The sequence below is a fragment of the Emericellopsis cladophorae genome (assembly GCF_022114955.1).
Source record: "Emericellopsis cladophorae strain MUM 19.33 chromosome Unknown NODE_4_length_1054762_cov_117_872525, whole genome shotgun sequence".
In the NCBI taxonomy this organism is placed as follows: domain Eukaryota; kingdom Fungi; phylum Ascomycota; class Sordariomycetes; order Hypocreales; family Bionectriaceae; genus Emericellopsis; species Emericellopsis cladophorae.
In genome coordinates, this window is record NW_026250929.1 from 1,023,150 (window position 1) to 1,038,828 (window position 15,679).

Sequence of the window (15,679 nt, forward strand, 5' to 3'; positions counted from 1 at the left end):
GCGCCTGCAGAGTCATGTTAGTCCGTCTCGTGGCGAGCATCGTTCTTCTCGGAATCCGTCCCCCCGTGGTCCGTGTCCGCGTAAAGGGAGCTCTGCCCGGCCTCTTCCTCGTCTCGCAAGAAAGCCATCGACTCAGTTCTGTTCCCTGCGCCTCTAGCACGCACACGTCTGTTCTCACTCATACTGTCCCAGCATAGCCATCATGTGGTATCGCCTCGCCGCACTGGCGGCCCTTTTCCTGGCGACGTCCCAAGCCTCGTCGTCCACATCCAAGAAGCAGCCCAACATCCTCTTTATCTTGACGGATGACCAGGACTGGTGAGCCGGTCCCAACCAGCGCCGTGCGGGTGGGCGAGGAGCTTACATCATTTACTGACGCGCCGTGGCGGCATCGCAGGCACATGGAGTCGCTCCAGCACATGCCCCTGCTGCAGAAACACCTTCTCAACGAGGGCACTCTATACGCGAACCACTACTGCACCGTGGCACTGTGCTGCCCGTCGCGCGTCAACCTCTGGACGGGCAAGGCCGCGCACAACACCAACGTCACGGACGTCTGGGCCCCCTACGGCGGCTATCCCAAGGTCGTCCGCGAGGGCATCAACGACGACTACCTCCCCCATTGGCTCCAGGCGGCGGGCTACAACACCTACTACTCGGGCAAGCTCTGGAACCACCACTCAGTCGAGAACTACAACCAGCCGTACGCCGGCGGCTTCAACGGCTCCGACTTTGTCCTGGACCCCTACACGTACCAGTACCGCAATGCCACAATGTCACGCAACGGCGGTGGCCCCGTCAGCTACGCCGGCCAGTACTCGCCCGACGTCACGGCCGCCAAGGCCCACGGCTTCCTGCGTGAGGCCATGGCGCACGACGACCCCTGGTTCCTCGTCCACGCGCCCATCGCCCCCCACAGCAGCGTCCAGCTGATTCCCGACGTCGTCATGGACAAGCCCGAGTACGCCGACCGCCACGCCCACCTCTTCCACGACTACATCATCCCGAGGGACGAGAACTTCAACCCGGAGACGCAGGGCGGCGTCAGCTGGGTCAAGGACCTCCCGCGCCTCAACGACACCGTGATCCGCTACAACGACGAGTTCCAGCGGTCCCGCCTGAGGGCCCTGCAGTCGGTGGACGAGTCCGTCGAGCACATGGTTCGCATCCTCGAGGAGGCCGGAGAGCTCGAGAACACGTACATCTTCTACACCACCGACAATGGCTACCACATCAGCCAGCACCGGATGCACCCCGGCAAGGAGTGCGGCTTCGAGACGGACGTGCACATTCCGCTCATCGTGGTGAGTCCAGTCTATTCCTATCCTGTCCTGTCCTGTCCTGTCCTGTCCTGTCCTTGTCCTTTGGCAGAAGAGATTGACTGACAATGAATCCCACCGGCACAGCGTGGACCGGGCGTCTCTGCGGGTCACGTCAGCAAGGCTGTGACAGCGCACACCGACATTGCCTCGACCATCATGACGCTGGCGGGTCACTCCCTCCCCGAGGACGCCAGCGACGGCTACCCCCTCCCCCTGACCACCGAGGAGATGCAGGCGTCCAAGCAGGAGCACGTCACCATCGAGTACTGGGGCCTCGCCATCCCCGAGGGCCTCTGGGGCTCCTACGGCGACGCGGGCATGATCGACCCCGGCTACGGCTCCCAGCCCAGCATCGCCGTGGGCAACAACACGTACAAGGCCGTCCGCGTCATCGGTGAGGGCTACAGTCTCTACTACGCCGTGTGGTGCACCAACGAGACAGAGCTGTACGATCTAAAGGTACGTTTCTCTTCTTCACACGCTCTTGACGAGAGCTTCTGCGGCCGATCAGAGAAGTGTGCCGGCGTACGCAAAATGTACTGACGCGTGAGCCTTCGACAGACCGACCCCGGAGAGCTCCGAAACCTCTTGGCCCCCGAGCACCACGACAAGGACCTCCGCGTGGCCGGCCGCCCGGTGGACCAGCTGGCGCGCCGCTTGGATGCACTGACCATGGTGCTCAAGAGCTGCCGGGGCCGGAGCTGCGTCGAGCCCTGGCGGGATCTGCACCCGTCCGGCGACGTCCACGGTCTCCTCGACAGCCTGGACGAGCGGTTCGACGACTTTTACCAGACCCAGCCCAGGGTCTCCTTCACCGACTGCAAGATGGGCTATCTTCCCGAGTATGAGGGGCCGATGGACGTGAGACCCTTCGACGGGAAGGACCATGCTGCCAGTGGCGCCGGCTGGGGAGGTTGGGAGCAGGTCACCCTGGGGCGCAACCGTGGTCACTGGAGTCTCTGGACGTGAGCATCGGGCCGTCCCCATTAGGAAGCGATAGCCATGGCATGTTTTGTCAGAAGGTTAATAACAAGGGGTGTCATGTACATGTACTTGTGACCTTGTGCGTTTCGTATTTTCTGGGACTATTCCAGGGGCTAGCATTCCAGTCTCATCAACATCCGGCTAGTACTCTTTGTGCTCGGCTCAGTGTGTGCAAGGTCGCATGGAGACAGACAATGAGTGCTGTGTGTCAGGCTGCACATTCGGCCCATAGCTGCCCTCAAAAGGGAGCACGTTCGCGCGCTATAGCGTTCTTCTTCTTTTCTTAGCATCAGCATCTGCTTCAGATAGTGAATGTTCATTCTTGCTCTTCTGATCTGTTGTTGCTCAACATCATGATGAGAACCTGCACAGTGCCTAGCACATCATTTCCTTCCTCCTTCCTTCTTGTTATGAGTACATGCAGGCTGCAAGAGACTGGATGCTGTAGTCACGATAGTACCGAGTCGATAGCACGTCAAAATACTCCGAGGACCGAAATCAAATTCACATTATTCAACTTTGAACGAGCAGAGAAAGACCAAGGTCCCCCTGTACTGCCCAAATGCCTTCCCAGTTCCAGTGCACAGCCTCCACCACAACCCGAAGCAGGATCGCTTGCCGTTCCACGTTTGACCATCTGCATCGCCATGACCGCCTCCCTTAGGTCTTGTAGATGAACGTCTCGACGCCGTTCTTCCGGTTCCGGCGGTTGAGAACCCAGTACTGCAGGTTGGTGAGGCAGCACGCGACCAGCCCGACGGTCGAGAGCGACAGAACCACCGTCCAGGCCGTGCGGTACTGGGGACTGTCCTCGGCCTGGAAGATCTGGCTGGCGACGATGCCGGCGCAGTTGGCGCTCATGACAAAGAGAGCCATGCTGACGGACCGCTCGCCGGCGGAGCGGGCATTGAGCGACATCCAGGAGCCGTTGACGGGATCTTTCATGATACGTTAGCGCTCAGACTATGCTGTGAGATGGCATGGAATGCACGTACGCCAGTTGAAACTAGTCCCGATGATCAGCACGAGTACAGCGTATTTGGAGCTGTTGCTGCCCGTGTCGATAATGGAGCGATTGGCGACCTGAGAGCCGGGCTTAGCATAGATTCAATACATCCACGTCGACCAACGGGGATGGATAACTCACCACGAGGATCCAGCCAATCGTCACACCCAGTAGAACCATGGGCCCGCGGCGGCCCCATTTGTCGCTAGATGGAATTGTCAGACCCTGGGCTATGCTGGCCTCACGCCGCATCACTCGGCCGCCAAGATGAGGTAGGTACTCACGCAATGTAGCCCCAGGAGAGGGTGGTCAGAATCAGGATCCAGTAGCCGACGGAGACCAGTGCATTGGACTGCAGCCTGCCGTAGTTGTACGAGGCGACGATGGAGGGGGCGTAGGTGAAGAGCGAGGTCTGCGAAGAGAGGCAACAGATGGCGACCAAGATATGGCCCAAGGATCGCCAGTTGGTCATCTGGTCGCGCGCGTGTGCGGTCAGCAATGGTCCCGCTAGGCCGGTGGCTCAGGGCTCAGGGCTAGGGGGGGATACTACTACTCACGGCTGATTTGAACTCGTCCCGCGACACGTGCTGTTTGGCCTGGAGTTTTGTATGATCGTCCCGCAGCACACGCGCCGTGAGGATGCGTGCGTCTCGCTCGTTGAACAAGGAAATGCCGAGCAGCGAGGTGGGCCTCTGACTCGAGCGAGGGAATAGCATCAGGAAGAGCGCCGCCACGATGACGGTAAGAAGGCCCTCGATCTGTCACCCGCCATCATGTCAGCTGAGACGTCTCGAGGGTACGGTTCGCCCAAGGATAGGCACACTCGCTGACGTACAATAAACATCCACTGCCATCCGGAGAGGCCAGCGATCCCTCGCATGTGGAGGCTGATCATGTGCAAGGCTCACGTTAGCCACGCGTGTTTCTCGTCGGGGGGGAGGGGGCGGTTGTCACAGAGGATCCGCCCCGATGTGTCCACGTACATTCCGTAGGCGATGAGGCCACCGCACGCGTTTGCGAGCATGTTTCCAAAGAAGAACCAGCCAAACCGCTTGCTAGTCTCCGAGGTCGTGTAGAAGCGGGAAATGGTGAAGAGGCCAGCAGGGATGTACCCAGACTCGCACGCCCTGCGCTCGTCACATCCACACGTTAGCCTGGGGACAGCGCATTGTGCTCTCAAGACGTTGACATACCCTAGGAGGAAGCGGGTAGCCATGTAGGCGCCCGGCCCCTGGCCCTTGATGAAAGCTTGAAAGGTGGCCACCATACCCCAGGCAAAGATCTGGCAGCCGATCCAGGCCGCGGGGCCGACTCGGTAGAGGACCAGGTTGCTTGGGATCTACCGGCACTTCACGTCAGCTACACGCCCGCTAGTGATGGCCGTGGGGCTATGGGGGCCCTTGTTACCTCGAAGAGGGTGACGCCGAGATACATGAGCTGGTTGCCCACGTTGAACTCGAATTGCGTGACGCCGACATCTTCAAAGAAGAAGTCGGTCACAGCGTTGCCGCTGAACATATCGAGTGAGCGCTTTGTTCTGTAAGGGGCCGGGGCAGCAGGGAGAAGGAAGAAAGACAGAGAGGCTCACATGTTTCCGCGATCAAGTTGAAGGACGAAGAAGCCCGCGGCGAGGAGCGGCATCACCACGCAATCGAGCCTGTGCCGAAAAGTCAACATTGAACACAGGAGACGCACCTCCTCTGCGTGATACGTTGGCAGGGACAGGGCAGACACGTACTTGCGGACCAGCTTGCTCTCCTCGCTGGCCGTCCATTCAACCTCCTGATAATCAACGTGCAAGACGGACGCGGGTTCACCGTGGACGTCGCACATGACTGTATTGTTGTGCTTGTCGCCGACCTCCTGAGGTCCGTTGGGCGGGGCTCCTGTCATCTTGGTGATTTATCTTGTATCCGAGTAGTTCTTTCTGATGGATACGTGGAATGGGACGAGAAGCTGAGTCTCGCAATCTTTTTCGGCTGTACCTTGGCCTCTTATCACGAAATGAAAGCCACATACGCGGCCGCTAGGCTGATGCGTCGCCCTCCATTGTCTTGTCAGAGTGTACTTGGATCTGTCGCTGCTCTCCGGATGGGACCATCCGAATCCAGGGTTCCGTTTCCCTTTCTGCAGCTCTCCAAAGGGCGGGGGAGGTGAAGGTGTCGAGAGTCGAGACTGGAGTCACTGGAGTCTGGACCCGGTTCTTCGGTTCCGGGGATCCGCTGGAAACTAACATGACTCTCTTTCTGGGGTATGCGGAGAAGACGCCACCATGACTCTGCTAGCTCGCGGGGGCCCCAAGACTATCATGACTCTGCGGAGGATCTTTCGCGTCAAAGTATGCAGGATCATGGTCAATTACTGGATCGTGGCTGCATCACGTGAGAGTCGTGAGAGCAAAGGGGTCGCATCATTCATGTCTTGAAAACGGCGGGCGTTGTGCAACGAGGTTAGAGCCGGAACAAGGAGAGGCTTGCTGGATACTGCAAAAGACTTGATCGAGTCCGGAGAATCAGACAGCATGGCATCAGAGACAACACCGCTCCTGAGGGAGACTCAAGATCCCGAGGTGACGAGCGACGATACCGATACCGCCTCGACCGACAGCGGCAGCTCGAGTCCATCAATCTGGTCGGTGCTACCCGTTCTCTTCATTGGCAAGTCAAGTCCCTCTGAGCAACAGCTCAAACGACCAGGTCCTAACCTCTGGGCCACCAGGCGTCTTCGTCTCCCAGGCCGACACCTCGCTAGTCTTGGCCACGTATGCCCCCATCGCCTCCGAGTTCAACGACTTTGACAAGGCCAGCTGGCTGCTCTCGAGCTACATGCTGGCCATGTGCGTCGCCCAACCCCTTGTTAGTTGAGTCCAGCCCACAGCCGAGAGACAGATGGGAAAGGCAAGATCGCTGGAAAGCAGTGGGCGGCTGACCACGGCACAACACAGTACGGCAAGCTGAGTGACATCTTTGGGCGCAAAGCTCTCTTGCAGGTATCCTATGCGCTATTCGCGGTGGGCAGCGGCTTATGGTATGTCTCTCCCGGCAGAAGAGGTCCATCTCTGACGTGAAGCGCATCACAGCGGGATATCCCGGTCCATGGGCGAGCTCATTGCCTCACGAGCCCTACAAGGCGTCGGTGGAGCCGGCATGGTGTGTCTCGTGTCCATTCTGATCACTGGTGAGGAACGTCCCATGCCTGCGTCTGCACCCCTTGTCACTGACTGCGGGAAATAGACATCTGTCCCATGAGGGACGTGGCCTCTTACAGAAGCTATATAAACGTGGTGCAGACAGTCGGGAGGTCGTCCGGGGGTGCCATCGGCGGCCTGCTAGCGGACACCATCGGCTGGCGAAGGTAGGCTGCCCTGACTCTTTGCACATCGGCCGGCTAACAAAACGTCGCGTCTAGCACGCTCGCGGGCCAAGCACCCATCACACTGATTGGCATGGCGCTTGTTGCATGGAAGCTCCATCTGCCTGCGGAGAGTCGTACAGAATCACCCGATGACAGCCTGCACAACGTCAAGGGCACGCTCGTCTCCAAGCTGAGGCGGGTGGACGTTGGGGGAGCATTGCTTCTCAGCACCACGATACTGCCCATCCTCTTTGTGCTGGATGCGGGCGGCACCGAGTTTGCGTGGCTGTCCCCGACGACGCTCGTGCTTCTCCTTGTCGCTCTGCTGAGCGGCCTTTTTTTCAGCCTCGTGGAAACGAGGTACGCTGCGGAACCAATCTTCCCTCTGCGCCTGCTCTCCAACCGGGCCGTGCTGGTGTCATACCTTGGTCTGGCGCTGCAGAACGCCTCGCAGACTGCTGTACGTCCCTCTTTGCTTCCTTAGTTGCTCTGCGTGCGAGGCCCGAGCTCACCGTCCACCAAGGTCATGTTCCTCACACCGCTCTACTTTCAAGTGGCCAAAGGCGCCAGCACCGCCGAGGCGGGAACCTACATGGTCCCGTCGGTCCTCGGGAACACGGCGGGCGGCCTGGCCACGGGCCTGCTCATCCGCCGGTACGGCCGCACCAAGTACTTGCTTTTCCTGTCCGCGCTGAGCTCTATGCTGTGCTTTTCTCTCCTCCTGCTGGTCTGGACGGGCCGGAACCCTGGCGGCTGGCAGTCCATCCTCGTGTTCCCCGGCGGCGTGGCAACGGCCATGGCGCACTCGGTCGTCTTTGTTGTCGTGGCCGCCGGCGTGTCGGAGGCGGACATGGCCATTGCCGGGTCCGGTCTGTACCTGAGCGGCAGCTTCGGCGGCGTGGCCGGCATCTGCGGCGTGAGCGCTCTGTTCCAGGCGCACGTCTCCCGCGGGCTTGTGCACCGCCTGATACGGCCGGGCATTCCCCGCGGCGGCGAGGTAAGTTTGTCACCTCCAGCCGTCACTCGCTCTCCATGTGGTCTCGTTGCTGACTAAGCATTCCTGGAAAGATCATGCGACGGGTGCTCGGGGATGTCACGTCCATCTGGCGGCAGCCGGAGGAGATTCGTAACCTTGTCATTGATGCCTACGTCGACGGCTTCAGGGCATCTTTTGTCCTGTGCCTCGCGTTCGGAGGGCTCTGCTTGGTGCTGTCTGTTCTTTCACCGGAAAAAAGACTTGTGTAGGCCAAGGATGTACTTGCAGGTCCTCGGGAGAGTTGAGCCAACAACTGGCGGGGGGGTCATTTCTTCACTGCCCAGACTGGCCACATATCTTTTCCATTGTCAGTGTCTGGTTCATCGGTCTCCGACATTTGAACCGTGGACTAAATATAGATAGAAGGACGGGACGGGAGGGGCCATAGCTTAATTACAGTGGGGCTCCCTGATCGGCTGGCAGGGCTTCTTGGCAGACGAATCATCACAGGCCAAGGCTATGATATTATCCTACGTAGTGTAGGGCTGAAATCGTGAGTGGTCTGACAGCCGACCAATAGGTGTGATAGTGATGCATGATTTCCGCGTGTTGACCGCAACCCTTGTCGCCTATACGATGAGCTCCATCTGCTGTGCGGGAACCCGGAGCTAGTAGTATCTAGGAGCGGATTTTGGGACAGAGACAGATGCACACAAGTCAACGTCAGAGTAAGGAATGACTTCGTCAGCCTGCTGTGTGATGGTGATCACGGGCTGTGCGCGCAAGTGCAATGATGACATGAACCTGTGCGCTACCTACCTACTACATCCTGCCCTGTACGACGATGACGGGCCCGTCAGTCTTCGAAGCGACATGTAGAAATTGTGGTTATCTCGCGGAATAGTCGCTGCCATGGCCGGCATTTCGTGGGTCGCGCGCCTGAGTCGATGTCAGTTGTCGTCTCAGATTGCACTGCCACATTTCGCGGGGATAGTGCGCTTGCTCAGACCTGTTCGTGCAGGACGGCATCGCATCGAGTCTGGGCGCAGGGGAACCAAGCTTGGGCTCAGGCGTAGAGTGTGCAATGACTGGGCTTGAGGTTCTCAGGGACATTGAAGCTTGAGGTCTCGTCATTGAGCGCGCAACGTCGAGGGAGAACATCATTCCACCTCTAGTTCAAGGGGTGTAGTGTACATGTAGATCAAATGGCAGGTGCGACGCTCAGCTAGGCGGGCTTACATGTGATTGGCGTAGCAGTGCACATTGACCCGCTTATTCCCGCAAGGCAGTCAGCCTGAGCATTTCTCTGCGAGCAGCTCGAGTTCCCGCCCGTCGCCCGTTCTTTGGGCCTCCCTCTTCCTCCAGTCTTCGACAGACACGATATCGTCTATTATTAGCATCACACAACGCCAGATTCAGCCCCGTCGACCTGCTGCACCACCACCACCACCACCACGCAGCACGCATCTATACTACACTACGCATCCGTACACGATCCGCACGTCTCTACGACGCCATAGCTACTTGGGTAGCTGCCGAACGGCTACGCGACGACCAAGACATAAGGGGTCCTCGTCCCTCCTCGAGCTAAAATCTTTCGGCCCCTCCATTATCACCGTCAGCATCAACCGCGAAAGCTCTTCCTTTTCGTCTTTGCTTTTCCTTGTCTGTCCTAGGTCTCCTTTGTCTTGTGCTTGGGATACCCTCACTTGATATACCGGCGACGACCCGGTATCAGCTATTGGCCGTCTGCCACACTATAGCCTGTCTCTCCGTCTGTCCCTCTCTCATTTGCGACACTTGCGACAATCGGGCGCAACACGCCACCTTCGTCACCACGCCTGGACCCATCGCCTACACGATCCGGACGCCAGTGAACGCGTAATTTGAGCATACGCGAGAAGCGCAATCATGGGTCGTCGGAAGATCGAAATCAAGGCGATCAAGGATGACCGCAACCGCTCAGTGTATGTCTTGCGCCCGTGGCGCTACCACCACCAGACGAATGCTAATTCAGACCAGCACGTTTCTAAAGCGAAAAGGCGGTCTCTTCAAAAAGGCCCATGAGCTCTCTGTCCTTTGCTCGGTCGATGTCGCCGTCTTCGTATTTGGCAACAACAAGAAGCTGTACGAGTACTCGTCGAACGATATGCGCGACCTGATTGCGCGGTACCAATTCGTAAGTGCGCCCCGGCACGATGCGATACTGGCTCCCGATACTGACAATAATGGCAGCATGGTGGACCCAACGAACACAAAGGCCCTGCCGACTTCAACGGCGGAAACGACGACGACGATGAAGAAGAGGCCGACGGCAGTCCCCCTCAAGCTTCCGAGAATCTCGATCAAAACCATATGGTCAACGCAAGCTACCATGCCCAAGGCCCTCAAGTTCCCTTTCCGCAAATGCGAAACCATACTGCATCTGCATCGCCGCCCATTCCCAACGGCGCCGTCTTCCCAGGTCATCCACACCACCAGCGTGGCCACACGCCTCAGGGCAGCATTTCGAGACCATTGTCACGCAATGATGGACGGCGCGCCACGCCTAGCATAATGGCCCAGGGCCCTCCTGGTGGGATGACGTACATGCCGACACCGCCCATCTACAACCAGCAACAGAATCAGCAGCACCAGCACCAGCACCAGCACCAGCAGCATCTCATGCCCCAGCATGCACCTGCTGCTCCTCACCACTACACGTACCCACCGCAGCAACAGCCTCAACAACAGGCGCCCCAGGCCTACATGGAGGAGCGTCGTCCCTCCGCCCCTCCCATGTACACGCAGCCTCCTTCCCAGACAGTTGCTGCTCGTGCCGACCCTTCGCCCCGTCAACCCCAACACCAGGCGGTCCCTCAGGTTCCCACCAAGTCTCCCCAGCCCAGCGTTCGGCCCCATGACCCTCAGCCGCCACCTCCGGTCCGTCCCAAGACTGAGTCGCAGGAACGTCCTCAGCCGCCCCTGCTCAACACCGATTCTGCCATCAGAAAACTTCCTCACCGCAAAGGACACTCGATCTTCACCCCTGTTGAGGAAAACCGGTCCATGCTGTCTCAACATCTTGCGGCGTTCGCTCCCGAATCCATCAAAACCGAGAATGGCTTGGCCACGGTGCCGACAAGCCGACCTCACTCTACAGATATGACTGCAAGCGCGCGCACAGTCTCGCCTCCTCAAAGTAAGGTGCGTGCTTCCGTCGGTCCTGTGCCTGAGACCACCTTCACGCCGCCATCGCGATCCACCAGTTTCCAGACTAACGGCTCGGCCGGTGGACAGCGACCTCGCGGCCCCCGTCTCACTGTGCAAATCCCAGACGAAGGGTCCGAACCGGGTAGCGCAACCGAATCGACTTCGCCCAAGGCGGAGACGCGCCCTGGTCAGCAACGGCAGAACTCGAATTCCTCCATTGTCTTGCCCGCCCCGTCGCCTTCAGCCGGGCCAGGTCTACTGTCTGCCGGCGCAACTGGCCCACCAAACCCCTTTGCGAAGCCTCTTCCTCAGCAGAACATCAATGCCGAGACACCAGCTTCTGCACTCCCCTCCCATTTTATCAGTAACAACTTCTTGCCCAGCCCTAGTAGCTTCTACAACGACTGGAATTTTCGAGCATCCGACAGCAACACGCTGCCGAGCCCACTGAACTTTGCGACGCCTGTAGGACCCCCTGGTCCCAGCTTTCTCCGAGACGACAATGCTACGACGGCCGCTGGCGCCAACAAGCGCAAGAGCCCGGAGCTTGCCGAGAATGAAGGCAGTGAAGGCACAGATGCAGCCGGTGAGGTCAAGCGCGTCAAGGTAGAATAACTTCAGCTTCCCGTCCTTTCGTCTTTTTTGCTCCTTCTGCAGAGATACCACTTTTCTTGCGACTTTGTCATCTATTCTTGTATGTGAGCAGTGCGCCCTGCCGCTGGCGTTTGGTTGGACGAGCGATGTTCACGCTCAGTCGGGGTTCAGTTCGTGCGCATTTACTTGCTCTGGAACGGGTCCAATTTGTCAACACATACTTATTACAATTGGATAGGTTTTTTTTTTTGCCCCTTTAGCATGATGGAATTATCGAAACGCTTTTGGAGTTTGGTTGGCACTACCAACGGCCGACATCGACAGGCATAGCATAATGGCGGCGTTCTGGCGTTACGGGTTCATGGTCGCGGGGTTTCCTTATGGGATCGGCACTAGCGAATTGAATGGTCAAATTGCAATGAATGAATGCAGTCTCCTTTCTCTTCAAGTACTTACCTTGCCGATAAGTTTCTATAAGTGACCATTCTTAAAACTTCCCCTGCACTTGCCACGAGAAGTCCAGGCTTGCGCACACACTCTTGAGTTGGTACGTGGACAGCCGCAGGTGGACCGGACTTGATTGAAGAACAGAGCCATCACGACATCAAAGTCTGCGTCCGCGCACTTGTAGTACATCCAAGCTCAAATGAAATCATGGTTCGTAATATCGGGGTGCACCATTAAAACTCCTCCCCCCCAGGGTATTTATGCTCACGACATGTCTTGTCAACAATGGCATTCCCAAGTCAGTAAATCCGGAGGCCAATCCCTCAAAACTCCGTCCCGCGAAAACTCCAACGCTATTAAATCCCAATGGGCGAAGACATCCGTCATTAAAGCAGTAACATAGTACAGACAGCTCCGGGCGGGCTAGTAGCTAAAATCGACTTGCGCCATGACCGGTTGATTTTTGTTTTCGGGGGGTCTGTTATCGTTGCTTGATGAGCCCTCGCTATGGTTGGCGGTTGCTGATGATGCAGCATCACCCAGCGTCGTTTCGCCGCTGGCTTGCGATTCTGTTGACTGCAGTTCGTGCTGCGACGAGGGGCGAGCGCTCGGCGACCACCCTTCGTCCACCATTTGCTGGAAGCTCCAGCTCGGCTCGAAATCTTTGCTGCGCCATGCGTGCGGCACGCGCTCGTACATCTCGTCAATCTGCTCCAGACTGATCTTGCTTGTCTCGTATACCATGAACCAGACGAAGAATACCGCCACTAGGCAAAAAGCGCCCCAAATAAAGAAAATTTTGGATCCAAAATCGGCGTGACCGGGCCCATTGCCTACCATGTAGGGGCTTGAATAGGCGATGGCAAAGTTGAACAGCCAGTTGGATGCTGTCGACACAGAAATCGCCTTGGCGCGGACCTTGAGAGGATAAATTTCAGACGTGACCACCCACGCCACCGGACCCCACGATGCCGCGAAGAAGAAGACGTTGATGGCACAGAAAACAATCAATATCATCTGCGCAGCCTCCTGTAAATCCCTGCCGGCAGCCGCAGCGAAAGTGGCCATGAGCAACTGGCAGGTCGCCATGCCGGCTGCCCCTACCATGAGCAGTTTTCGACGGCCCCACGACTCGATAACGAGGAGTCCGGGGAACGTGGAAGCCACGTTGATGGCGTTCATGATAAGCGCTTTGGCATAGGGGCTTTGCACCCCTGCACCGTCGAAGAAGGTCGTACTGTAGTACATGATGAAATTGATGCCAGTAAGTTGTTGCAGTATTTGAAGGGCACAGCCAGTCAGTGTCCGTCGCCGCAGGTGAGCAGAATTGCGAAAGATATCGCGATAGCCATCAGCTCCGAGTGACATCTCATACTGATGATTGGCTGTGATCTCCTGCAACTCATCCACCAAGGCAGGGTGTGTCATATCCAAGCGTCGCAGTCTGCTGAGTGATTGACCCGCAAGCTCGTGACGACCCTTCATGATGAGAAACCGTGGAGTTTCGGGTAGGAAGATGAATACGCCGGTCAAGGCCAGTGCTGGCACGAACTGCAAACCCAGCGGAATGCGATAGGCAGCCGAGGTCTCCATGCTCTCAGTGAGGATATTGACAATCGATGCGCCAAAGAGACCAATGGTGATGGATAGCTGGTAGGCGCACACCAAAGTTCCACGGACCCATTTCGGTGCCATTTCCGATAAGTATAAGGGAACGATGACTGAAATCGAGCCCACACCTACACCTGCCAACATTCTAGGATGTCGTCAGTCATCATTTGCACGTGCCTTGTCCTGCCCAATACATACCGTCCGCCCAGCATCATCGGCAAGGCCGAGGCACAGACTTGGCATATCGCACCAACGCAGAAGATGCCCACAGAAATCAAGAGTGTATTTCGTCGTCCAAGTGAATCGGCCGAGGGTGCAGCAAGTAGGGCTCCAATGACAGTCCCTGCGCTGAGAATGGCGACCAGAATCGCTGAGTCGTCTGTGCATATATCCAGCTGATTCGTCCTATCCAGACATTCTACGGTTCCAAACTGATCCTTGAATGCGCGCATGGCCATGATACCGTTTATCGCCCTGGAAAATTCGCGTTAGCCACGTGGTTGCCGGCAAAGTTTAACTGCTCGGGGCGTCGCGCGTGCCCTGGCACTATAATACCCCGTACGCCGCATCGCAGGCTGGCTGCTTTGCCCAAGGCCGGACATTGTTCGATCCGGGACACGCACGAGGGGATCGAATCGACGCTCGACTGGCAAGGATCGGGTCGTGAGCTTACCCAGTATCATAACCGAACAACACACCGCCGCAAGCGACAAACATGCCGAGAACGATGGCGGGTGCTGAGGAGCCCGCGTAATCGTCGGGCTTTTGCCATCCCATGGCAATCGCCATGGTGTCGCTTGGGTCCGTCAATCCAGGTCGGTTGGTAGGTTTACGTCGAGCACGTCGGTGGCGAAGTAGACAAAGTCTTCGTTTCGAGTCTGGTCGAGGTCCGGAGGATGCGTCGGACGACAAAAGTGGTCGGTGGGCGACGAGTGGGAATTGTCAGGGTTGAAAGAGGAGAGGGGACTGGAGATGGTGATGGAGTGGGCGGATTGGCGATTGAAGGCTGGACAGGACTGGACTTGTCAGTGTGATTCGGGATGGGACGGCAGGAACGACTGGACCGAATGGTCAGTCAGTCGGTTAGTTGCCTGGGGCATTTGCTCCAGGGGACATGGACCCCGGGTGGGCCGCTGGCGCCCCCAGCTGAAGTCAAGCCATTTGCGTGGCTTGACTTGGCTTTGGACCTTTGGTGCCTGCTCGGATTTCCGGAGTCTTTGACTATCCTAGACCGTGCGTGCAGTCCTCGACAAATCTAAGCAGACTCAACAAAGACATCGCACAACATTATCGCTCTAGCAGTCACTGTCTAATATGAGTCGAGTCTGACCAGACCAGCGCACACTGACTGTCACGCGATGGAGCCTGTGGGCGGTGACTCGATCCAGCCGTTCCAACCTGGCATTCCGGTATGTGCATGTGATTGGCTCATTCTGACTGAGAATTCTCCCACCTTGCCCGTTTCGGCACTGGCCTGTCTTCCCCAGATCCCTTGGTGAGCGCGAGCGAGCGTCGGAGCAAGCAACCAATAATTATTATCTTGGATCACTCCGCACATCGTCGCCGACATTATGGAGATCGCTGTGGCCCTGGCATCAATTGGTGGGAACAGCACCTTTCTTTTACAGAGCTCTATCTCAGTCACAAGGGGTGCGATTCCAAATGCCACGCTGGGCGACATCCTGGGACAGCGGCGGCCATCCGCCACTACCATCAGCCATTAATCATGAGACCTACGCTAACCTGGACAGTATCGAGTATCTCTTGATAGAAGCTGACTTGTCTCAGGTTTTGGCCTAATTCGATTGCAATCATCCCTAGATAGCGCTTTGGCTGTCTTACGCTGGGAGCGTGAGTTCTGGCGCGCCATCTGACACGCCAAGTGGTCGTGGCGCACAACCTCATTACTATGATGCCTGCATGTACGCGTCAATAGGTAGGGAATTCGGTGGCACTGACTCAACTGCTCTCTGTCTTATCAGCGAGTTCATTGGGATGAGCCTTGGACGGACTGATTGGCCTCTTCCTCCTTCCTTTAGACTGCAGCCCTCCCAGCACGCAGGCCATACCGTGCTGGTCAACGGTAGTAGCACTGTCAGGAATGCGCCCGTCAGCGTGAAAAAGCACAGTCGTTGTCGCGAGGTTCTGGACCACGCCTCTGAATGCAACCCAACCATGTTGCCGACAACCGTG

The 15,679-nt window shown here is 57.5% G+C and overlaps 5 protein-coding genes across 5 annotated transcripts; 3 read left to right on the forward strand and 2 right to left on the reverse strand.

The window, feature by feature from the left end:
- Positions 1-202: 202 nt before the first annotated feature.
- On the forward strand, positions 203-2,291 carry J7T54_006723 (uncharacterized protein; the record flags this gene model as incomplete). Its single annotated transcript, XM_051503180.1, has 4 exons — positions 203-318; positions 398-1,304; positions 1,407-1,781; positions 1,884-2,291. 4 exons carry the CDS (start codon positions 203-205, stop codon positions 2,289-2,291), a joined length of 1,806 nt encoding a protein of 601 aa, XP_051365533.1.
- Positions 2,292-2,966: 675 nt separating this feature from the next.
- On the reverse strand, positions 2,967-5,205 carry J7T54_006724 (uncharacterized protein; the record flags this gene model as incomplete). Its single annotated transcript, XM_051503181.1, has 11 exons — positions 2,967-3,244; positions 3,302-3,389; positions 3,454-3,517; positions 3,597-3,784; positions 3,870-4,070; positions 4,148-4,199; positions 4,296-4,439; positions 4,506-4,651; positions 4,720-4,822; positions 4,901-4,969; positions 5,051-5,205. The coding sequence occupies 11 exons, from the start codon at positions 5,203-5,205 to the stop codon at positions 2,967-2,969; spliced, it is 1,488 nt and encodes a 495-aa protein (XP_051365534.1).
- Positions 5,206-5,833: 628 nt separating this feature from the next.
- On the forward strand, positions 5,834-7,911 carry J7T54_006725 (uncharacterized protein; the record flags this gene model as incomplete). The annotated part of the gene is made up of 8 exons (XM_051503182.1): positions 5,834-5,930; positions 6,031-6,167; positions 6,257-6,339; positions 6,392-6,489; positions 6,546-6,666; positions 6,721-7,126; positions 7,190-7,663; positions 7,735-7,911. The coding sequence occupies 8 exons, from the start codon at positions 5,834-5,836 to the stop codon at positions 7,909-7,911; spliced, it is 1,593 nt and encodes a 530-aa protein (XP_051365535.1).
- A 1,642-nt stretch (positions 7,912-9,553) lies between these two features.
- On the forward strand, positions 9,554-11,449 carry J7T54_006726 (Transcription factor-like protein; the record flags this gene model as incomplete). The annotated part of the gene is made up of 3 exons (XM_051503183.1): positions 9,554-9,609; positions 9,665-9,821; positions 9,878-11,449. The coding sequence occupies 3 exons, from the start codon at positions 9,554-9,556 to the stop codon at positions 11,447-11,449; spliced, it is 1,785 nt and encodes a 594-aa protein (XP_051365536.1).
- An 849-nt stretch (positions 11,450-12,298) lies between these two features.
- Positions 12,299-14,275, reverse strand: J7T54_006727 (glucose transporter rco-like protein; the record flags this gene model as incomplete). Its single annotated transcript, XM_051503184.1, has 4 exons — positions 12,299-13,525; positions 13,619-13,631; positions 13,685-13,960; positions 14,160-14,275. 4 exons carry the CDS (start codon positions 14,273-14,275, stop codon positions 12,299-12,301), a joined length of 1,632 nt encoding a protein of 543 aa, XP_051365537.1.
- Positions 14,276-15,679: the final 1,404 nt, after the last annotated feature.